This window comes from Monodelphis domestica, chromosome 3 (genome assembly GCF_027887165.1).
Source record: "Monodelphis domestica isolate mMonDom1 chromosome 3, mMonDom1.pri, whole genome shotgun sequence".
Classification (NCBI taxonomy): Eukaryota; Metazoa; Chordata; class Mammalia; order Didelphimorphia; family Didelphidae; genus Monodelphis; species Monodelphis domestica.
The window spans coordinates 39,028,484-39,054,137 of record NC_077229.1 but is presented as its reverse complement, the minus strand read 5'-3'; the positions used below and the strand labels follow the sequence as shown (position 1 = coordinate 39,054,137).

Here is a 25,654-nt window from a genome sequence, read left to right as displayed (position 1 = left end):
GAAGGGAAGCTCTTGGAGGACAATCTCTAAGGAGGTCTCCCTGGAGCTCCTCTGAGGGGACTCTGTCCCTCTGGAGGCTTTGGAGAGAGGCCCTTTGGAACACTCTCTGGATGGAAGGCTCTCTGGTGAAGTCAGCTGAGATGGAGCTGGCCTGGTGTTACTAGAATCCTTGTTTAGTCAGACCTTGTGGTGAGTGTTAAAAAACTGACTGATTTCTCTTTTAAGACTCAGGTCTAGGCCATATTGGCTTGAGGCCCTTCATACTTATTCCTTTCTTACTCTCTCTCTCTCTTTCTTTAATTCCTCATTATATTATTAATTAAAAAATCTCTATAAAACCCAGTTGACTTGGGTATTTGAATAATTGGGAATATTTCCCTGGTGACCACCTTATATTTGATATAAAAACCAAGACACTGTAGTGAAACATATTTGCTGCGGTCAAATTTACTCTCTTATATCTATCACAGTTTATATCTTCCACCATTTTAATTACTACAGTTTAAGACCTCAACCAATTTAAATCTCACAAAGGCAACAGAGTGTTCTGAAAGAGGAGTCTTGATGGGTTGACTCCTATTTTCCCTCACTCCTCCTAGGTGTGATAAAGGATGGAAAGGGTTGCGATTTGCAAAACTGTGCAAGAACTGAAAAGTGCAAACCTAGGTATGATTGACAGTGGCATGTGATCAAGGGTCACATGGGAGACTGAACTGGAGGATCTGGGAGGTTCCATCTTGCCCCAATGGACTTTTCTTCTGGTCTCCTGAGCAAGTCAAGAGGAAGGTTTCCAGAGGATTTCCCTGTGCTGAACTGAGGAAGGGTTCCTGTATGTAGCTGCTGGCAGCATTCAGGCTCACTTGGACATCAGGACTTGCTTGGACATCTAAGAACAACAGATCCTGGCTCTAACTGGCTTTGGAGCCCTGCTGTGATATTTGGGTATTTTGTTAAGTTCTTTTAGTTTAGTAACCTAGTTAGCATAGTTGGTTAAATTTTTAAATAAGAATAAGCACAAATTAATCCTTCAGCCCTTATTCTTTCCCTTCCAATACAATAAAGTAGATTTTTATATGTTTTTCCTCTTCTGTTTCCCTTATCCAAAATCCTATCTTAACAAAGGAGATGCTGTGACAGAGTGCTAGGAAATAAGGGAGCCCCATTAAGTGAGGGTGATGGGACATTGAAGGAAAATATCCCCTATCAAGAGGAGAAAGGGATATCCCCAAATTCCCTGGCAAGAAGAGGTTGGGAGACAACCTGCCCCCAAGTCCATTGACTCAACAGTGGAGGGGTCTTGATTAACACTGTGCTGAGGCTGAACTATAGCTTCAGCAAATTACCTTCCCTTGGTTCCAGGTAAGAAACCAAAGAAAGATCTGACTGTTATTAAATACAGTTTAATAAGCAATAGCCATAAGGCTTGTAGGGGAGTTGGAAAGATGGAGTCAGAGTCCCTGTTTATGTCCTGCAAGGCCTGCCTTACAGGCAGCTACCAAGTCAAATTGAGTTTCTCCTTCCCAAACCCAACTAATTCCTTCACTCCTATTTTTAATACCATTAGGCTAAGGAATAGTCTGAGCAGGGACAAAAGGCAAAGGCCAGGTTCTGTGGTAGAGAGTTGAAGACCCTCCCAGGTCAGGAGAGTTTTGATAACTGGTGAGATGTTTCCTTTAAGTATAATGTTACTGGAATGACTTAGTAGCAGTAGCCTCAGGGCAAAGCTCAGGAGAAACCTTGATTTGACTCTTGGCAAGATCCCCAGCAAAGAAACACTTCCGGCCTCTTTGGGAATCTCCTTTGGAAAGCCCAGAATTCCACCCAGAACTTTGCCAAGTCCCTTCTTCTCTCCCAGCATCCTCTGCTAGCAATGATCTTTGCTATGACTCAACTCTTCTTGCAAAATTCCATCTTTCCTTTTGCAACCCTTCCTTACAGAACTCAGTGGAAGATTTTCTCAAACCAATACCCAGAATGCATTATTGCATGCATTGTCTCTGTAAAAATGGACTTGAATCCAGGACTTCAATCCCCAGAAGTCCTTGCTCCACTTCCCCAAAATGCCTTGTAATCTCACCTGGGCTGAGAGCGAGATGGAGTATTTAACCTGGTTGTGAATAGGCTCTGCCCTTTTTTTCTATTTCCACTTCGAGGCACATGCAACTCTCCACATAGCAGGCAAGATGTGAGTGGTCATAAATAGGCTCTCTGGGCCTAGACACGTGCTTTTCTTACTTGTATTTTTCTTCCAACCAGATCGTAGCACCATCGACATGGTCTTCACGTTGAGGCAAATGCAGGAAAAATGCCTTGAGCAGAACCTGAGTCTCTACATTGTCTTCATAGATCTTACAAAGGCATTCGACACAGTGAACAGGAATGCATTGTGGGTGATCCTTAGCAAGCTTGGTTGCCCAGGAAAATTCGTCAAACTAATTCAGTTCTTTCATGTTGACATGACAGGGGAAGTCCTATCTGGTGGAGAGACTTCTGATCACTTCAACATCTCCAATGGTGTGAAACAAGGCTGTGTCCTTGCTACAGTACTATTCAACCTATTTTTCACCCAAGTATTACGACATGCTGTGATGGATCTAGACCTGGGCGTCTACATCAAATACTGACTGGATGGCTCACTATTTGACCTTCGCCACCTGACTGCAAAAACAAAGACAACAGAGAGACTCATCCTGGAAGTTCTCTTCGCAGATGACTGTGCTCTCATGGCCCACCAAGAAAAGCATCTCCAAACCATTGTGGACAGGTTCTCCACTGCAACAAAACTATTTGGCCTGACTATCAGCCTCAGCAAAACAGAGGTGCTGTTCCAACCTGCACCAGGGAGGCCAAAGAACCAGCCGTGCATTACAATTGACAGCACGCAGATTTCTAATGTCAACACTTTCAAGTACCTGGGCAGCACCATCACCAATGACGGGTCCCTAGGCCACGAGATTAATGCCAGGATCCAAAAGGCCAGCCAGGCACTCAGGTGGCTGCGCTCCAAAGTCCTCCAACACAGAGGTGTAAGCACTGTGACGAAGCTCAAAGTGTACAACACAGTGGTCCTCAGCTCGCTCCTGTATGGTTGTGAGACATGGACACTGTACCGGAAGCACATGAAGCAGCTGCAGCAATTCCACCAACACTCTCTCCAGTCAATCATGAGGATCAGATGGCAGGACCGAATCACCAACCAGGAAGTCCTCGACAGAGCCAACTCCACCAGCATCGAAGTCCTGGTCCTCAAAGCCCAGCTACGGTGGTCTGGACACGTCATCCGCATGGACCCACAGCGAATACCAAGACAGGTATTCTATGGTGAATTGTCAGCTGGACTCAGGAAACAAGGCCGACCAAAGAAAAGATTCAAGGATCAGCTAAAGTCCAACTTGAAGTGGGCTGGCATTACACCAAAGCAACTAGAACTTGCTGCCTCTGACAGAAGCAGCTGGCGAACCCACATTAACCATGCCGCTGCCACCTTTGAAGATGAACAACGTTGACACCAGGCCACAACCGCACCTCCCATAACAACTGGCGTCCCATGCCCCATGTGCCACAAACTCTGCTCCTCAGCCTTTGGACTCCAAAGCCATATGAGGGTACATCAATAGATGATAATGCACAAAGACAATCGTCATTCTCGGACACTGAGAGATTACCACTATTTTTCTTAAATTCTTAACCTTTAATAAACCTCTAAAACTATAATACACCTTGCAGAGAGAAACTAATTGCTACCTACATCAGTTTCCTAAATTTTTAATCTTAACATCTCTGAACAATGATCTATCAATGACTGCCTCTGTATAATGCTGCTTCTCTGGGGAAAGGAAAGGAAGAGTCATGCAAATATATGACTGACATTGTGCTAAGCATTTTAGAAATGTTTTCTCTTTTGGTCCATACGACATCCACGTCAGGTAGGTGTTATTATTATTCCAATTTTCTACCTGGAAAACTGAGGCAAAAAAGTTTTATGACTTATGTAGGGTCATACAATTTAGATAACAGCTGAAACTGAATTTAAACTCAGGATTTCCTGACCCCACATCCAGATCTCTATCTAATATGCCATCAGTGGCTTCTGATAGGCTTAGACCCAGGTATGGCTCATCTCTGGCTCCTCCAAGTATTCTATGGTTGACTTGAATTCTCTATGCATGACACAGCTTTAAGTCCCTGCAGACATCTGGCTATGTGTTCTTTCATAGCATAATGACTATGTGTAAGAAGCAAATTTAATTAAGCAGACCCTCATTTATAGCAGCTGAGGAACCCTTTAGTTTGATATCTTGTACCCATGTGAATTGTAGGTACAACATAGTACTAGGCAAGAGTCTGTATGTATAAATAAATATTAATCAGATTAGGGAAATATCTGAGTTATAATTTCAAGTGTGTGTATTGTTATAGTAATGTTAATTGTGTGTTATCATATGAAACCTAAGCAAGTTACTATGTGTTATGGGAAAATTTAGGGCTGAGACTGAATATATTATTTAATGGTCGCCAGGGATTTAAATTCTAAAACCCAATGAAGTACTCAAGTCATAATGGGATATTATGGTGGTTTATTTAAAATAGAAGGAAGAAATTAAGAAGAAGAAGAAAGAGATAAAAGGGTAAATATCTTCTCTGGCCTGGCCTGACCCAGGGGGAGTTCAGAGGGTCTCTCAGCCATGGGATCTTCCCAGAAGATTAAATCTAACTTGGCTTCCAGCTAGGAGGCCTGTTACAAGATGAGGGGCCTCCTTGGAGGCTGGAACCTTCAGAAGGGTAAAGGGAAAGGAAAGTCAACCTTAACAGTCACCACATGGTTGCCTAAGGGAAGCAGTCCCTTCACCTACACCCCTGCTTCAGAGCTCCTCCAAGTCAAATTCCACCAAATTCCACCATCCAAGTCTGCAAAAGACATAAAAGCCACAAAAGCCCCCTCACAGGAATATAACACACACACACACACACACACACACACACACACACACATATATGTTGTTAGTAGTTTCTCGGTAATCAAGGATGACGATTGCCTTTGTGCGTTTTCATCTATAGTGTATAGATGAGTGTGCACAAAGACACTTGTGCGTGAAGGAGATTTAAGTGGAAAAGTCGATGCACAGAGACAGTCCCACTATCTCGGCATTGGAAGCCTGGGTCCAGTGGCACGAAAAATTGTTACACCTGGAGACTTCCTCAGCTGCATTGGGTGGCCGTGTTGTCCTTTGTGCTCCATCACACCCTAAGCAATCCACAGTGCTTTGCAGCATCGCCCTCTCAGCCATTGAACCTTCTTGTTGGTTTCTTCTGTCTGTTCAGCCGAAGCAGTCTTCACATGCTGGGTGAGCAAAGTCTAGGATTCTGACCCTAACCTGACACCCAGCTCTCACTTGTGGCTCCCAGTAGCTGCTAGCATGTGGCAGCAGCCACAACCTGGGCAACGGCTTCGACAGGCTGACTAAACCTTGTGAGGGTAGCCATCGGGTCATCGACCCCTGGTGAACCAGGGCTTTGCTCACCCACCATGTAAATATATATATATATATATATATATATATATATATATATATATATATATATATATATATATATATATATATTTATTTATTTATATATATATGCATATATATTTATTTATTTATATATATATATGTATGTATGCATATATATAAATATATATATATATACATATAAATATAATTGCCATACTTTACATCATTTCCTGTGTCTCACATGTACCAATGGTGGCTTAAACTTAACTTAGGACAGCCCAGGGGGTTAGTCAGTTGTTTTTGATTTGTCACTTGCTAGCATACAGGTTACAGACCATCGTCCCCCACACTTAATCCTTAAGTGGGAATGTATACATTCCTTGGTTGATAAAATTGTAATGACTAAACAGGGTGGAGTAAATCTAAAATTTACATAAATTATTCCTAAGTGTGTGTCAATCCATTTTATGATGGATTTTATAGCAAAACAATTCACATAAGAAGTTACCAGGAGAAAAAAGTCATTGAGACCAGGAGATCCAGAAATGGTCTCAAAGACCAGGGGATCTGGAAATGGTCCGGGAAATGGTCCTAGAGTCCAGGAGGAATGGCAATTCTCTTGGACACCTCTTGTATGGGAAGGGGCTGGGGGTAGAGCAGAAACTAAAAAAATGTATATATTCTGCATTTCAGAGTTTGAAATTCAACTGGGGAATCTGAAGATCTCTGACTCACTTGTCTTTCCCAACAATTTGCTCAGACACTACTTTGCCCAGTCCTTTATTCCTTTATGTGAAAAAATATTTCTGAGCTTGCAAATGTATAATCTTTATCAATTTGTTTGAGTCCTCAGGGAAGAGGGACATAACTTGGAGTCCAAAATTAAAAAAAAAAACTAAACTAAAGTTAAAGATATTTTATAGGTAATTAAAATGTTATTAAAATGCATGGCAAATAGTGAATCTTTTATATATAAAGGGAGTCATTTAAAATGAAGTCTGATAGTTTCATCCACATTCTTGTTCTTGTGATACTTTGCAATTGGAAGGTATTTCAGTAGGTTGAAAATAATCACAACAAAAATAAAATTATCACAAAAACCTAGAGTGTCTTCATCAAGAGCAATTCAAAGCAAACATACATTTCCCTTTTAGTTTTCATTAATGAAACATAAGCTAGGGGGCACGACATACAAAAGACAAAGAAGCTTCTCTCAAAATAACTCAAAACATTTCTCTTGCTCTAAAAAAATGGAAACACAAAGAAAGTAAGCACAAAAGGGTAACAAAGCCATGGAGAGATGTTAGCTAAAAGACTTGTCTAAGATGTCAATTCACCAGCAATTGAGTAGCAGCACCAAAGAGAATGGTTTGCTAATGATTCAGTGACAAGTTGGAAGGAGCTCTCTAAAGCTCTTCTCCAGGGAGGACGACCAACTTATGTGTGATATGAAATTTTTGTAAATCATTTGGGAAAAGAATATTGCAGGTTAATCAGATTCTATTATGACTTGAAACATGGAGGGATCACTAACATCCTGGATCACATATTCATGACCCCAAATCATATCATTGCACTTACATATTAGGGTAGTCTAAATGAAAATTAATAGGATAAATATAAGATCTTAAATTTGACCTAAAATAAGCTCTGATGGAGGGGAATAGAGAAGCTTATGTAGAAAACATAATGTATATTGCTGAAAATTCAGCAAAACCAGTGGTGACAGTGTCAGGCACAGAAAATGCCACCAGATGACAATCCATCCTCTCTCCTACAGCACCTGTTCATTCCAGCTCAGAGGGAGGAACTTGCTCAACGCTGCTTAGCTTTTGCTCACACCTAACAAAGGAGAAACTTTCTATCTTTGTACCCCAAGAGTATTAATTTCCCAGACCTCAACTTCGAGTAACTGATGCCAGGAAATAGCTACTAAAGGTTGTGGACATTGCACTTAATTTCCTTGAAACTCCTGCTTCAGTTCAGAGATATCAGAAGGGTGCCTTAATGTTACACTGGTCCATTATTCTCATTCTATTTGTCTTTCCCAGAATCCTTGGCTACCTCTGAAAGTGCTCTATCCTTCAGTTCATACAGGAGACAAGAGAATTGCACGTGGGCCCCATTCTCTGTTAGCTCAGATTCCTGATCCTCACACAATATTTCTGAAAATGAAACTAAGCATGTTCAGGCTCTCCTGGAGAACATAGTGGGGTGAGAAGTTCTGTTACTCTGGATGCAGAGGAGGAAAGAAGGACTGCCCTACTTAATCAGGTTAAGACTTTGCTGTGGAAGAATTAGTATATACACATGATTGGGTACTTGTGCATATTTACATACAGTTTATAGACAAAAAGAAACAAAGCTATTTGGGTATCACTGTTAATACTCTATTTAATATTCACCAGAAATATATCACATTGTAGACTTCAGCTGTACAAATTAATGACACATGAATTAATATATGAATTTATATGTACTCACAAAAACACAATATTTGGAGAACATTCCTAGGTGTCCCATTCCCCTGACATTTGTCACAGAATAACTCTAGAAAAGTGTCATCCTCTCTTTTTGTTTCTTTTAAAGGCTTCCATTCAGGGTAAAATCCCATCCAGATACTTCTTATCTCTAGCAATGTGAGCAAATTACTTCCTTGATAAAAGTCTCCTTTTTCTCATCTGTCCAATGGGGATTGAGGGACTGAAGAAGAATGTTGGTCATCCTAGGCCTCGTGGAAAGTTCTTTCATTTCTGAGACTGAATCTACCATGGCATACATTCTTCTTAAACAAGGACCTGTCAAATGCTGATTCTTCACTCTGCTGCTGTTCTGGGGAAGGGAAAGAGAAGAGAATACTCATATGCTTCTCGCTTTATGCCGGGCACGAAGCTTAGCCTTCTTCAAATGTTATCTACTTTGATTGGAAGAGCAAGAATATAAGATTGAAAAAGGAATTTAGCACAATTCCTGGCACAAAGCAACCCCCACATGAATGTCCATTAATATTAGCTAATATTAAATATCCTTTCAATAAATGTATGAAGTAGATGCTATTATCTGTCCCATTTTAGATTTGGGGAAACAATATAGTGGATAAGTGATTTACCTGACCCTCCACTCACCATACTCCACCCACCATAAAAGTGTCTTCATCTACTTGGGGAGCTATTAATTATTCATTTTAAAACCCAGAGTATCCAACATATCTAGAACACAAACATGATGACCAACTTATTTAGGGACGGTATTAGATAAGAACAGTCCAGGAGAACAATGTACATTTCTGTAAATTAGGTTCTAGCAGGACTTAAACAAGCAGAAAAGACAATAACTTTTCTATCTGTTTGACTCCTTTGCAGAACTCATGTATATATTTTATATGTATGTATCATATGTGATAATTATCCAGCAAACATATATGTATATAATGCAAAATACTAACAGACTAATAGATTAACTTAGCATGGGGATGAACTGACAGATCTAACCCTTAACATATAAGGACAGAGATAGTTATGGTGGAAAAAGGGAAGTTATATAACCCAGAGAGTTAGCTATAGGGAAAGGATGAATTAAACTTAAAGCATACAAAATCTTACATAGTTATACAATTGTGATAGTTAAAACCTTAAATAAGCATTAGTAGTACTAGTAGTCTCTCGGTAACCGAGGATGACGATTGTCTTTGTGCGTTTTTATCTATGGTGTGTAGATGAGTGTGCACAAAGACACTTGTGCGTGAAGGGAATTTAAGTGGAAGAGTCGGTGCACAGAGACAGTCCCACTCTCTCAGTGTTGGAAGCCTGGGTCCAGTGGCACGAAAAGTCGTTATACCTGGAGACTTCCTCAGCTGCATTGGATGGCCATGTTGTCCTTTGTGCTCCAACACACCCTCAGCACTCCACAGTGCTTTGCTGCATCGCCCTCTCAGCTGTTGAACCTTCTTATTGGTTTCTTCTGCCTGTTCTGCCAAAACAGTTTTCACATGCTGGGTGAGCAAAGCCCTGGTTCAACAGAGGTCTAAGACCCAATGGCTACCCTCACAAGGTTTAGCCGGCCTGTCGAAGCCCTGGCCTGGGGTGTGGCCACTGCCGCATGCTAGCAGCTACTGGGAGCCACAAGTGAGAGCTGGGTGTCAGGTGAGGGTCAGAGGCTTGAGAGCTGCCCTAGGAGAGCACGACAAGCCCTCCATACCAGAGATGCTATGCCTCCCTGAACACCCCACATGAGGAAGAGGATAGCTGAATGGGCTAAATCAAATCCAAAAATTCATTTGGAAGAACAAAAGGTCAACCATATCACGGAAAATGATGAAAATAAGCCAGGATAACTGGAGAACAGCACTGCCGGAACTCAGACCAGATCACAAGTCAGCAGTCATCCTATACCTGGGGGACTGGTAAGATAATAAGGAGATAAAGCAATGGGGCAGATTAAAGAAAGGAGAGTCAGCAAAAACTCAATGTCTGAGAAAGTGGGAAACAAGCTATTTGGGGGGAAATTCCTCATTTGGTAAACACTGCTAAAAGAACTGGAATGCATTCTGGCAGGAAATGAGGCTCAGACCATAGAAGGTAAGGGCAGGGAAGAAAAGGGCAAGGAACAGTAGTTGAAAGGAGGGAAGAAGAAAGGAGAACAGGATAGAAAAAAAGAGAATAGGTCAGAAGACCACCCTGAGAGGCTCCCTCCCTCTTCTACGCCATTGGCTGCTCAGGAAGAAGTAAATGAAAGGGTTTGCGCTGCTGTTCACACAGGCCAGGAGCCTGGAGAGCTCATAAAACATTAAAGGGAAGCGGCTAAAAATCCAAACTGCATAAAAAAAACCCCAGGGCAGGCCGCAGAGCAGGAACACGAGGACTGTGAGCAGCACCAGGAAGTAGAGCCTTGGTGGGCGCATGCGCTGGGAGCTGCACTGGACCCTCAGCACCAGCATCAGGCTGGACACGCCCAGCACACAGGTGAGGAGGGAGAACCAGCCGAACTGGACCAAGTTGAGATCGAAGTAGAGATCATAGAAGGTGTTCTTGTTCGGGAAATAAAGAGCCACATATACTCCCCAATACAGGCCAGGCAGAGCCCATAGGAAGGCGCACACAGCCGCAGACATGTGCTTGGGCCGGTGACATCTGTACCAGAGGGGGAAGAGCACAGAGAGGCAGTGCTCGGTGCTGATCGCCGCCAGCAGGCTCAAACCCATACAGTAGGACATGTTTAGGAGGCAGGGCCCTAGCAGCATCAGGACAAGAAGGTTTAAATCTCCAACAATTACCCACATGCACAACACAAAGTGGCTGCCAAGGAAGAGGGCGTCGGCCGCGGCCAGGTTGAGGATGTAGACAGAGAAGGGGCTCCTCCGGGTGCGGAAGCCCAGCAGCCACAGGACGATGCTGTTCCGCACCAGCCCGACCAGGGCAATGACCAGGGAGAGGATCTCTGTCCAGGAGAGTGAGACAGATTTTCTAGCTGCCTCAGTCAGAGGATCTAAGCTCCAATTTGTACTTGTCAGCACTGTGGTGTCCAGAACAGATTCCAGCTGCTCAGCTGTGGGAGACTCAGCCATGGTAGATGATTCCAGCCTCAGAAAACGCTCCTCTCAGTTGCCCTGGAGACACCAAGACAGGGAAGTGGGTGAGAGAGTATTCCAGAGTTATTGATTCTAAGAGGGAAGGTAGAGTTGTCTATTTTTAACAAGGAAGAGATTGGAGTTACTGGGTCTGAATCTCCAACAAAACGAATGGGGAGATTACAAAGGTACACATTCAAGTTTCAGTTCTTGGAATGTCAAGGTTCCTTCATCTTGTCTGGATCCCTAGGTTCGATGTCTGGCCTGACACCCCAGACCTAGGCTTATGATTTCCTCACTTTATTGCCATCATGAATGGAAGATTCTAAAACTCATTCAACTTCTACATGAGCATTCTTTACCCATTTACACTTTAAATTTTCTGGGCAGAACCTGCCCTTGTTTTCCTTCTCCTCCATGGTGACTCTGGCACACATTTCAGGAAAGACTGTGTATATCTTCCCTATACCCATGATGTAGACAAGGGGCAGGATGATGGGAATTGGCACTGCACAGGCCATGGCATGCAGATAAATCCTTGTAAATCACACTGACTCCTTTAACCAAGCATATTACTAAATAGTTTTGTTTTGTTTTGTTTTCTCTGTACAAGGATCACTGGGAGAAATGTGTAAAAAGTGAGATTTTGAACCCTGGACTTCAATCCCCAGAAGTCCTTGGTATTTCCCAGAATTCCCTATAATCTCACCTGAGTCTCCATATTGGCAAGATCACAATTGGTATTTAACTAGCTCTCTGCTCTTCAATTGCAATGATGTAGCAAGTATGCTAAACATGGGGATTTTGAATGGGCTAATCAGCCATGGGCATATGGTTATTATTTTGTATCCTGATTTCTAATAATCCTTAACAAAACTCAAAAATATAATATTTTTATTATCAGAGATATAATTTAATTTTTACAGTTAATGGCAACCACTTGGAAGAGAAATTTAAAATTTTTTTAAGATAGGCTAGATAAAATTTTTTAAGCCATGTTTCTCCTGCCAAGGCTTTTTTGCCCCCTTCGCAAGCTTCTCTTGATTCAGCTTGGAAGCTCTCTCCTGGTGCTCCTGCCTCCATCGATCCACTCAACCTTCTTGACCCAGATTGCTCACCTGGCTCCAGCCCAGCATGGCCCTACGCTCAGGCCCAGTCCCAACTACTCTACTCTGGTGTCTGAGTCCGATCTCCCCAGGCCCAGCCCCAGGACCCAGACTGCTGGTAGCTGGCCTTGTGTCTTCGGAATCACAAACCAACTGGTAAAAACTAGAGTGTTCATTCCTTAGGCTACATTTAGCCTCCACAAGGCAGCAGACCTGGAGGGGGTGGTGGGGTGGAATGAAGAGAAGGAAGAAACTTTCCCAAACAGGAAGTTGATTACTAATATGGTGTGTTCTATGAGAGATCAATGCATGGCATAATTAAAAAGATAATTTTTGAGTGCCCAGTTCCTTTTACTTATTTTACCTGCAATTCAGGGGAGGAATTCATCTCCCTGCAACTCTTTACCAATTGGGCCCGCCCAATTTGAGATTCCTAAAACTCATTTTCTTCCTCCATATCAGGAATTCCACAGTACTGACAAAAGGAATCTCAATGGATGAAAATAAAACAAAAACGAACTTTAAAGTGACTGGAGGTTATATTTTAAGGCTTTTCAGACTCCAAGGTTTTATAAAAATCTCTGTATTTTATTGCATTTTACTGATTGTTTTGTTTAAGTTTTAATTCTGTTGGTTTTAAGTTCATATATTAATGTATTCAATACTATTCTGTTACACTGAATCATTTTAATGTACTGGGTTTTAACTACTGCTATATTCTGTTGCTTTCCCCTATAACTATACTGAACAAAAATTATTGAATAAGTCCATATATAAAAATAGCCTTTTTTCTATCTTGACTTTCTAAATTGTCACATAGAGGATGGATGGACTTCATCAAAACTGGTTACAATTGTAAAACAACCTTTGGAAAATTTAATGAGCTAAATATCTCAAATTATTTTAAGGGGTCTTTAGACATGATTTTTATATTTTTTTCAACAACTGATCAGTAGCTGAAGTGAAATAGAATTATAATTCCCACCTTCCACATTTATAAAAATGTGAATGGATGGGACATCACAGTCTCATACCAAAGAAGTTAGGGAGTTAATCCCAGGGAATGGTACCCCTGGATGACTCCCAAAAAGGAAGCATCTCTCATTTATAACTCTTCACCTCACTTTACTTCCACCAGAACAATCTAGATTTCTTGATGATGTTCTAGACCCAAATAAGTTTGACTTTGTTTAAAAATGTATTTGCCAAGGTTGAACTATTGTTATGCCTCTAAAACTTTTGACAAGTATCCATTTTCTTTAAATGTCATGCAGCAGACTAATGTTAAATATAATAGTGGGTTTGTTTGGTATTGTAATTAACTGGTCTATTGTGAAATTTGGGGATTTTGAAACTTTTTTGAATGTGTAGTTGTGAAAATCATTTTCTTTGCACTCACAGTGGATCATGGCTAGGTATGAAGAGGAAATGGATCTCATTTTTGGTGAGAAACCTTTGTATTTTACATTTCCTTAGCTAACATAGTGTGTGTGAATCTTGAAACTTCTCAGACTTGTGAATGTTAAAAAATTCCCCAATGGGGAATTCTCTCCATTGGGACAAATCCCTATTGGGACCATTCCCCATTTGGACAGGAGAACTCTACTTAGATCAGAAATGGGAAGACCTCTACTCCACACGTACTTAAGACTGCTTTAGGGACAAAAAAAAAACTCCTTCCTGAACAATGAAAAGTACTTAAACCCATACTTAAGCCATGCCTATTTTTAGAATTAATACAGAGGGTTGCTAAGTACCTATAAAGTCAGGCAACTTGTGATCTTATAAGGAGCAAAGAGAAAAAAACTTACACCGAGATTCTAGCCTACTCAGGTGTGGATTACTAAAAGGATTAGTCTACTCAGGTGTGAATTCAGAATGGGCTGTCCTTTGGAAAACATCTACTGTGATTGGTAGATGGAAGAACTTAGGGGAGGTGACATAAGAGAAAACCCCCTATATAAGAAGGACAGTCTGTTGAAAAAAACAGTCTCTAAACAGTCTCTAAGGAGGCTGTTATAAGGAGAGTGCTCTAAGGAGGAGGCTCTGAAAGAAGAGTCTCTAAGGAATCTCTTGGGAGAGGCTCTTGAGGACAGTCAGAATAATCCCTCTCTGGAGAAGGATGGCTGGCTGACCTGGTGTCTATATCCTTGCTTGGACACATCTTGTGGTGAGTGATTAAGGACTGACTGATCTTTTCTTTTAGGACTTAGGCCTGGGTTGGCCAGGCCTGCCCTGGGCTGGTCTATCCTTTTCTCATTATTCCTTTTTTCTTACACTTTCTTTGATTCCTCATTATATTATTTTTTAATTTCTCTATAAAACCCAGTTGACTTGGGTATATTCATAATTGGGAATATTTCCTTGGCGACCACCTTATATTTGATTTAAAACAAGACACTGTAGTGAAAACATATTTTCTGAGGTCAAAATTTACTCACCCATTCTTATATCGACTACAATTTATATTATCCACTATTTTAATCACTATAATTTATGGCCTAAACTATTTTAACTCTTACAGTTTATGGCTTCCACTCTTTTAAATATAACACGTGTCAATGATTATAAGCTATAATTTTGAATTTTAAACTTCTATTATTATATTCTTCTTGCATGTGTAATATACTATTATCAGTTTTTTTTTATTTTTCTCTCCTTTTTATATTTGAAGCACATGTCACCAGTAGTAAGATTTTCTTTAACTTTTTTTGATTTTGCAGTAATATATGTTTAAAATACATTTGCTATAATGTCAATGAATACCCAATGCTTGAGACTATAAAAATTATGCCACTGATTTAAAAAAAATTATGGGACTTTACATAATAATTCTCTCTGATTCAGGCACAAGAGTTACCAAAAAAAGAGCTAAATTGCAGAGTGTCAATCAAGCACAAGGTCAGAGACCAACCAATCCCAATAGGGTTGATGAAAATTTTGGGCCATGACAAGAGTACTTTGACTCATTTGGGGTTTGAGGTTGCAGCTTTTTAACATTTGGTAAAGGCAGGTCTTCCTTGTTCCATATTCTACCAAGTATCTCAAATTTGGCTCATACCTGGATCCTATAATCTAGTTCCTTTTCTGTCTTTCATAGTATGGCAAACTTTCTGTAGTCCTGCCTACTGATTGGGTAAATTCTTAATGCTTATATCATTTTAATGGGGCCCTGATTCAAGGACCTATTATGTATTTATTTTTCCTTTACTTAGAAGTTTTATACATAAGTTTTTGATAGACTATATTTCATCCAGAAATTATCTTCTTTTATTTGGATTTTTTTGATGTTTTTGATTTGTCTTCTGATTGATTCATGCACCCCAGAGTTCAGCCATGCATGCCAGAGTGATCGCTGTGTTTTTCAATCACCCTTTTAAGGGGGGAACATATAATTATTATTAATTTAAATTTGCAAAGTTTAAATTCCTTTTGAGAGTAATTTTAGGTTAAGAAACATTCTACCTCTCCAAATCCAGAAAGTGAACTTTTTGGAGAAGACACCAGGAAGATGCCTCCACAGACCACAAGCTGCACCAGAAGATCCAAAGTGAACTTTGGGATTTGGTGATTTGAACTGTTTGATGTTTAAATGCATTTGTTTTGTATGTGTACTCTTATGCCAAAGGGGACTTCCCCATAACTGGCTTTTTGTCAGTGTGTCTATCAACTATTGGTATTGTTCTCTTTTCCTCTTATCCTCAAATTATTGTAATTTCATTGTTTGTATGTTTACAAGACCCATCAGAGAGACTAGTCCTCCTTGGGTCTCAGGGGAGTAGGTAAAAAGGGAGATTTTGAACCCTAGACTTCAATCCCCAGAAGTCCTTGGTATTTCCCAGAATTCCCTATAATCTCACCTGAGTCTCCACGTTGGCAAGATCACAATTGGTATTTAACTGGCAGTAAAGCATCCCAAATTCTCTTCTCTTCCATTGCAATGATGTAGCAAGTAAACTAAGGGTGGGAATATTGAATGGGCTAATCAGCCATGGGCATGTGGTTTTTATTTTGTATCCTTGATTTCCAATCATCCTTAATAAACCTTATAAAATGTAATATTTTTATTATTAAAGATATAATTTAATTTTTACAGAATGTGAAATTAGAAAATCTTGAATACTTAGAGAGTTCATCTCCCAGCATCCTTTACCATTTGTCCATATAGCGGTCCTTACTATATTTGTATATAGTTGTGTGTGACTTCACTTGCTTTTCTTCTCTTCCATAGTGACAGTCAAGTTTTGCTCCCTCTTTACTTAAGCTTTTTACTTTCCATTTGATTTAAGTTATTAGTAATAAACATTTTAAAATATTATATATGGAGTATCTGGATATTAATACTTAATCTTATAGAATGTAGTCCCAGAGTAATATCTGAGTTATATTTTCAATTATATGTATTGCTATGTGTATGTATTAAACACAAACAAGTTACTATGTTAATCCTAAGTGGGTGGATACACTTTATAATGTAATTTGTATCAAATACATTCTTTGAAGAAGTTAACGGGACTGGAATGTCATCCAAGGGTCAAGAGGTATGGAAAAGGTCTGGAAATAGTCTTGGGGACCAGAATATTTGAATATGATCTTAGAGATCTCTCAGAGACCTCTTGTGGGGGTTTTGGACAGACGTGAAATTCTCTGTGTGTATATTTTACAAGTTAAGGAATCTAGCAGACCTTTGACCCTTTGATTTCTTTCTCACAAAAGAGCCAGATCTTCATCCAGAAGGGTCTCTTTGTCTGATTTTTAATAGTATGTAGTAGTTAAAAGTTAATATGTTTAACTGGACCACTTGAGGCTAGCCTACTTCAATCCTTACATGTATTAGAGAGGGGAATCAAGAAAATTCCTTATTTCCCGTCTTCTCAGTTCAAGTTCTGGAAATTTAATAGAGAGGCAACTCCTTTCATTATTTCTTTATCCATCAATTGGCTTAATGTTCATTCTGGGGTTGGTTTTATGCTTGTCTGACATATGAAGGAGACCCAGTCTAATCACAGAGACAACATATAACTCAATGGAAGACCTTCTCAAGTCAATGCCTAGAATCCATCATGGTATGCATTGTCTCTGAACAATGATTGAACAAACGCTACCTCCATATAAAGTTGCTTCTCTAGGGACAGAAAGGGAAGAGCCATGTTTATTATATATGCCTGGCATTGTTCTAAGCATTTTACAAATATATTCACATTTGATCCTCACTATATCTATTGCTGGCTGTTATCAGGCCATGATGCCTTGACAGAGTCATACATAGTCACTAAGGAGACCACAGAGTGGAGCTTGGCAAGCTGTGATTGCACACTCAATCCCCCTTTCATGACCTCTCTCATTTACATCCCTTACCTTTCTAATTGACATGATTATTATTCCCCCTAGTCTCAGAAGGAATAATTCAAGAGCAAAATATCTAATTCCCCAAAACATCTCCAAAAGATCAGATCCTCAATCCCAACCCCAAAAGACTATCATGGTTTAACTTTTCCTTAGTAACATAATCCCCATTAAAACTGGAGCTGCAGGCCAAGCCCAGAACTTTCCCACTCATAGAAGCTTAATCTCATGAAGCCAGCACACAAATCCATCAGAAAGGCCCATACAAGACATATAGTTACACTACAGGTACACTAAGTTTCAACATGCCTCAGTGACTCAATTTCACAAACCAGTAACTCAGAAAATCCCCAGTAAACCCTGAAAAATCACCAGTCTAATATTAAATCTGAATTGTGTTCCCAGTACCCCTCAACCTCAATAATATGTTTACTGGATTTTCTTTTAAGACCTTTTATTTGATTATTTCTTTTTATTAAAGTAGTAAGTAAATTTCCTCAATTGTTTGTAAGCTCAAAACTCCTCACAGGGTAATGAGAAAACTAAGCCACCTGTGACAAAATCATTTCTCTTGTGTGAAACCTTTATGCTGTCTGTAATCACAATACAAAAATATAGAATGTTAATCAAGTTATTTGTTAAAAGTTAATGTATCAATTTTCTAATTATTTCTTTTTAAACATATATGTTAGGTAATGTATCTGTGTGCCAAGAAAATGGATATAAATATAAACACCGAGGTTGGGGATGGCGGAGCAGCCATCAGATGCAAAGCATTCCCATGGCCATAAGGATACAGTTGACTTATGTTTGTTATTTTCTTGATTGATTGTGCACCACCTGTTGGGAAGCTCTGAAGTTGCAAGTGAGGCTGGACCTTGCCCATGATATTTCTGGCACCAGAACAGGACCTTTCCCAGCTAGGTAAGCCCCCTTCCCCAAAGCCCCATGAGTTTTCAACAGGTCGGATTGTCCCCCTGGAAGAGGTGCTGGGCCCCCCTGTGGATGGAGCAGGATTTGTGGGGTAGTAATCCAGGGCTCCTAATATAAGTGGAGCTGTTCAAAACAGGAGAAGTTAGGAGAAGAAAAGGGCCATCATGGGATACAGTGAAACAAAAGAAAGAAAGATATTCACTGAAATAATCAAACACAGCTTTCAGAAAAGGTGAGTAAAAGAGAAAAGTAAACAAGTCACAGCTGACTAAGCTCTTGGAGTTTATTCAAAATTGCAGTCTGCGGTTCCCCAATATAAGGATGGTAGATTTTGATATAAAAGAAAAAGTTAGCCTTGACTTAAAATCTTTTAACACTTACATATGGGTTAGAAAACCACTGACAATCCCTCCACCTCAGGGAAAGTGGAGTGAGTGGACGGGAATGAGGGGTCCCCCTCCTCATATACCTCCACAAGCCTCAGATCCTCTGCTCTAGCAGAGAAAAGCACATAATTAAAAACACTAGAAAGCATAGGAATAGAAGGGTCGTTACTAGAATAATAAACAGTATATATCTAAAACCATCAACTAATATCATCTGCAATGGGGATAAACTAGATGCATTCCCAATAAGATCAGGAGTGAAACAAGGATGCCCATTATCACCTCTACTATTTGACATTGTGCTAGAAACACTAGCAGTAGCAATTAGAGAAGAAAAAGAAATTGAAGGCATCAAAATAGGCAAGGAGGAGACCAAGTTATCACTCTGCAGATGACATGATGGTCTACTTAAAGAATCCTAGAGATTCAACCAAAAAGCTAATTGAAATAATGAACAACTTTAGCAAAAATGCAGGATAAAAAATAAACCCGCATAAGTCATCAGCATTTCTCTATATCTCCAACACAGCTCAGCAGCAAAAACTAGAAAGAGAAATCCCATTCAAAATCACCTTAGACAAAATAAAATACTTAGGAATCTATCTCCTGAGACAAACACAGGAATTATATGAACACAACTACAAAACACTCTCCACACAACTAAAACTAGACTTGAGCAATTGGGAATACATTAACTGCTCATGGGTAGGACAAGCCAATACGATAGAAATAAAAATCCTACCCAAATTTATTCATCTATTTAGTGCCATACCCATTGAACTTCAGAAAAAAAATTACTGATTTAGAAAAAATACATAACAAAGTTCATTTGGAAGAATAAAAGATTAAGGATATCCAGGGAAATAATGAAAACAATACAAAGGTAGGGGACTTTGCCGTCCCAGATTTCAAACTATATTGTTAAGCGGAGGTCATCAAAACAATTTTGTACTGCATAAGAGACAGAAAGGAGGATCAGTGGAATAGACTGGAGGCAAGTGACCTCAGAAAGACAGTATATGATAAACCCAAAGATCCCAGCTTTTGGGAAAATATTCACTATTTGATAAATTCTGCTGGGAAAATTGGAAGACAGTGTGGGAGAGATTTGGTTTGGATCAATACCTCACACCCTACACCAAGATAAATTCAAAATGGGTGAATGACTTAAACATAAAGAAGGAAACTATCAGTAAATTAGGCGAACACAGAATAGTATACATGTCAGACCTTTGGGAAGGGAAGGATTTTAAATCCAAAGAAGACTTAGAAAGAGTCACAAAATGTAAAATAAATAATTTCGGCTACATCAAATTAATAAGGTTTTATACAAACAAAACCAATGTAACTAAAATCAGAATGGAAGCAACAAATTGGGGAACAATCTTCATAAAATCCCCTGAAAAAGGTTTAATTACTCAAATTTACAAAGTGCTAAATCAATTGTACAAGAAATCAAGCCATTCTTCAATTGATAAATGGGCAAGCGACATGTATAGGTAGTTTTCAGATAAAGAAATCAAAACTGTTAATAAGCACATGAAAAAGTGTTCTAAATCTCTCATAATCAGAGAGATGCGAATCCAAACAACTCTGAGGTATAACCTCACACCTAGCAGTAGGCTAACATGACAGCAAAGTAAAGTAATGAACATTGGAGGGGATGTGGCAAAGTTGGGACATTAATTCATTGCTGGTGGAGTTGTGAACTGATCCAATCATTCTGGAGGGTAATTTGGAACTATGCCCAAAGGGCGACAAAAGAATGTCTAATCAAAGAGCAAGGAATACCTGAAAAGGTAAATATTAAGGAAAGGGGAAAAATGTTATCTTCTTTTACTCAAACTCTCTTCTATAAGGACTACATTTATATCAACCTATGTATACTAATATGTGGGGAAAATGTAATGTATAAATAGGGGGTAAAGAAAGACCAAATAGAATAATGGTTCTCACACAAAGATTCACAGGGGAAGGGGAGGGGAAGAAAACTCCTATAAGAAGGAGAGGAAGAGAGGGGGGGGGGTTTACTTAAACCTCAATCTCAGGGAAATCAACTCTGAGAGGGAAAAACATCCAGATCCATTGGGATCTTGAATTCTATCTTACCCAACAAGGGTAAGGAGAAGGGAAAATCAAGGGGGGGAGGGGGAGAGGGAGAACAAAAAGGGAGGGAAAGAGAGGGGGGAGGGGGAGGGAACAAAAAGGGAGGGACTAAAAAGGGAAACATCAAGGGAGGGGACAAGGGGGACTGATTCAAAGTAAATCACTGGACTAAAAGGTAGAGCCGAAGAAGAAAAGGTTAGAATTAGGGAAGGCAATCAAAATGCCAGGGAGTCCACAAATGACAATCATAACTTTGAACGTGAATGGGATGAACTCACCCATAAAACGTAGACGAATAGCTGAATGGATTAGAATCCAAAACCCTACCATATGTTGTCTTCAAGAAACACACATGAGGCGGGTTGACACCCACAAGGTCAGAATTAAAGGATGGAGTAAGACCTTCTGGGCCTCAACTGATAGAAAGAAGGCAGGAGTGGTAATCATGATATCTGATAAAGCCAATGCAAAAATAGACCTGATCAAAAGGGATAGGGAAGGTAATTATATTTTGTTAAAAGGAACTCTAGACAATGAGGAAATATCATTAATCAACATGTATGCACCAAATAATATAGCACCCAAATTTCTAATGGAGAAACTAGGAGAATTGAAGGAAGAAATAGACAATAAAACCATACTAGTGGGAGACTTAAACCAACCATTATCAAATTTAGATAAATCAAATCAAAAAATAAATAAGAAAGAGGTAAAAGAAGTGAATGAAATCTTAGAAAAATTAGAATTAATAGACATATGGAGAAAAATAAATAGGGATAAAAAGGAATACACCTTCTTCTCAGCACCACATGGCACATTCACAAAAATTGACCATACATTAGGTCACAGAAACATAGCACACAAATGCAAAAAAGCAGAAATAATGAATGCAGCCTTCTCAGATCACAAGGCAATAAAAATAATGATTAGTAATGGTACATGGAAAACCAAATCTAAAACCAATTGGAAATTAAACAATATGATACTCCAAAACCGTTTAGCTAAAGAAGAAATCATAGAAACAATTAATAATTTCATCAAGGAAAATGACAATGGCGAAACATCCTTTCAAACCTTTTGGGATGCAGCCAAAGCGGTAATCAGAGGCAAATTCATATCCCTGAAAGCTCATATTAACAAACAAGGGAGAGCAGAGATCAATCAATTGGAAATGCAATTGAAAAAACTCGAAAGCGATCAAATTAAAAACCCCCAGCAGAAAACCAAATTAGAAATCCTAAAAATTAAGGGAGAAATTAATAAAATCGAAAGTGATAGAACTATTGATTTAATAAATAAGACAAGAAGCTGGTACTTTGAAAAAACAAACAAAATAGACAAAGTACTGGTCAATCTAATTAAAAAAAGGAAGGAAGAAAAGCAAATTCACAGCATTAAAGATGAAAAGGGGGACAGCACCTCCAATGAGGAGGAAATTAAGGCAATCATTAGAAATTACTTTGCCCAATTATATGGCAATAAATACACCAATTTAGGAGAAATGGATGAATATATACAAAAATACAAACTGCCTAGACTAACAGAAGAGGAAATAGAATTCTTAAATAATCCCATATCAGAAATTGAAATCCATCAAGCCATCAAAGAACTTCCTAAGAAAAAATCCCCAGGGCCTGATGGATTCACCTGTGAATTCTATCAAACATTCAGAGAACAGTTAACCCCAATACTATACAAACTATTTGACATAATAAGCAAAGAGGGAGTTCTACCAAACTCCTTTTACGACACAAACATGGTACTGATTCCAAAACCAGGCAGGTCAAAAACAGAGAAAGAAAACTATAGACCAATCTCCCTAATGAATATAGATGCAAAAATTTTAAATAGGATACTAGCAAAAAGACTCCAGCAAGTGATCAGAAGGATCATTCACCATGATCAAGTAGGATTCATACCAGGGATGCAGGGCTGGTTCAACATTAGGAAAACCATCCACATAATTGACCACATCAACAAGCAAACTAGCAAGAACCACATGATTATCTCAATAGATGCAGAAAAAGCCTTTGATAAAATACAACACCCATTCCTATTAAAAACACTAGAAAGCATAGGAATAGAAGGGTCATTCCTAAAAATAATAAACAGTATATATCTAAAACCAACAGCTAATATCATCTGCAATGGGGATAAACTAGATGCATTCCCAATAAGATCAGGAGTGAAACAAGGATGCCCATTATCACCTCTACTATTTGACATTGTACTAGAAACACTAGCAGTAGCAATTAGAGAAGATAAAGAAATTGAAGGCATCAGAATAGGCAAGGAGGAGACCAAGTTATCACTCTTTGCGGATGACATGATGGTCTACTTAAAGAATCCTAGAGATTCAACCAAAAAGCTAATTGAAATAATCAACAACTTTAGCAAAGTTGCAGGATACAAAATAAACCCACATAAATCATCAGCTTTTCTATATATCTCCAACACAGCTCAGCAGCAAGAACTAGAAAGAGAAATCCCATTCAAAATCACCTTAGACAAAATAAAATACCTAGGAATCTATCTCCCAAGACAAACACAGGAACTATATGAACACAACTACAAAACACTCGCCACACAACTAAAACTAGACTTGAACAATTGGAAAAACATTAACTGCTCATGGATAGGACGAGCCAATATAATAAAAATGACCATCCTACCCAAACTTATTTATCTATTTAGTGCCATACCCATTGAACTACCAAAATACTTCTTCACTGATTTAGAAAAAACCATAACAAAGTTCATTTGGAAGAACAAAAGATCAAGGATATCCAGGGAAATAATGAAAAAAAACACATATGATGGGGGCCTTGCAGTCCCAGACCTCAAACTATATTACAAAGCAGCAGTCATCAAAACAATTTGGTACTGGCTAAGAGACAGAAAGGAAGATCAGTGGAATAGACTGGGGGAAAACGACCTCAGCAAGACAGTATACGATAAACCCAAAGATCCCAGCTTTTGGGACAAAAATCCACTATTCGATAAAAACTGCTGGGAAAATTGGAAGACAGTGTGGGAGAGACTAGGAATAGATCAACACCTCACACCCTACACCAAGATAAATTCAAAATGGGTGAGTGACTTAAACATAAAGACGGAAACCATAAGTAAATTGGGTAAACACAGAATAGTATACATGTCAGACCTTTGGGAGGGGAAAGGCTTTAAAACCAAGCAAGATATAGAAAGAATCACAAAATGTAAAATAAATAATTTTGACTACATCAAACTAAAAAGCTTTTGTACAAACAAAACCAATATAACTAAAATCAGAAGGGAAACAACAAATTGGGAAAAAATCTTCATAGAAACCTCTGACAAAGGTTTAATTACTCATATTTATAATGAGCTAAATCAATTGTACAAAAAATCAAGCCATTCTCCAATTGATAAATGGGCAAGGGAAATGGATAGGCAGTTCTCAGATAAAGAAATCAAAACTATTAACAAGCACATGAAGAAGTGTTCTACATCTCTTATAATCAGAGAGATGCAAATCAAAACAACTCTGAGGTATCACCTCACACCTAGCAGATTGGCTAACATAACAGCAAAGGAAAGTAATGAATGCTGGAGGGGATGTGGCAAAGTAGGGACATTAATTCATTGCTGGTGGAGTTGTGAACTGATCCAACCATTCTGGAGGGCAATTTGGAACTATGCCCAAAGGGCGACAAAAGAATATCTACCCTTTGACCCAGCCATAGCACTGCTGGGTCTGTATCCCAAAGAGATAATGGACACAAAGACTTGTACAAAAATATTCATAGCTGCGCTCTTTGTGGTGGCCCAAAACTGGAAAATGAGGGGATGCCCATCAATTGGGGAATGGCTGAACAAACTGTGGTATATGTTGGTGATGGAATACTATTGTGCTCAAAGGAATAATAAAGTGGAGAAGTTCCATGGAGACTGGAACAACCTCCAGGAAGTGATGCAGAGCGAGAGGAGCAGAACCAGGAGAACATTGTACACAGAGACTAATACACTGTGGTATAATCGAACGTAATGGACTTCTCCATTAGGGGCGGTGTAATGTCCCTGAACAACTTTCAGGGATCCAGGAGAAAAAAAAACACCATTCATAAGCAAAGGATAAACTATGGGAGTGGAAACACCGAGAAAAAGCAACTGCCTGAATACAGAGGTTGAGGGGACATGACAGAGGATAGACTTTAAATGAACACTCTAATGCAAATACTATCAACAAAGCAATGGGTTCAAATCAAGAAAACATCTAATGCCCAGTGGACTTACGCGTCGGCTATGGGGGGTGGGGGGGAGGAAAAGAAAACGATCTATGTCTTTAACGAATAATGCTTGGAAATGATCAAATAAAATATATTTAAAAAAAAAAAAAAGCAATTGATAAAGAGAGAATGTACATCAAGAAAGAGGTTAGAGGTGTCTGTGTGTGTGTTTGTGTGTGTGTGTGTGTGTGTGTGTCTGTATGGGAGGAAGAAGATAGAACCAAAGCAATCAGAAGTGGGCAATTGAGGATGACCCTTTAATAATGGCAAAATGATGGTCAGAATCACCAAGGTGGGATTGGTATATGAAGCAGAAGTATGTTAATCACTGAGAATTGGTTCAGAAAGGTGTGAGGTACTTTAGACAAATAGATTTTCTTCATATGCTTGCCAATATGGCTCATAATTTAAATGTCAGTCTTGTCTTTCCCATGAGTCCTGAGGGAGA

General features: G+C 39.3%; 1 protein-coding gene and 1 pseudogene across 1 annotated transcript; one reads left to right on the top strand and one right to left on the bottom strand.

Annotated features, from left to right (window-relative positions):
- Window positions 1-10,158: 10,158 nt before the first annotated feature.
- On the bottom strand, window positions 10,159-11,058 carry LOC130458045 (mas-related G-protein coupled receptor member X1-like). Its single transcript, XM_056820939.1, has one exon. The coding sequence runs from the start codon at window positions 11,056-11,058 to the stop codon at window positions 10,159-10,161; it is 900 nt and encodes a 299-aa protein (XP_056676917.1).
- LOC100027767 (cell cycle checkpoint protein RAD17-like) overlaps window positions 11,057-25,654 on the top strand; it is a 46,705-nt pseudogene continuing 32,107 nt past the window's right edge.

Coding starts and splice junctions, on each gene's coding strand:
- LOC130458045 (XM_056820939.1), bottom strand. CDS start 11,058: ATGGCTGAGTCTCCCACAGCTGAGCAGCTGGAATCTGTTCTGGACACC.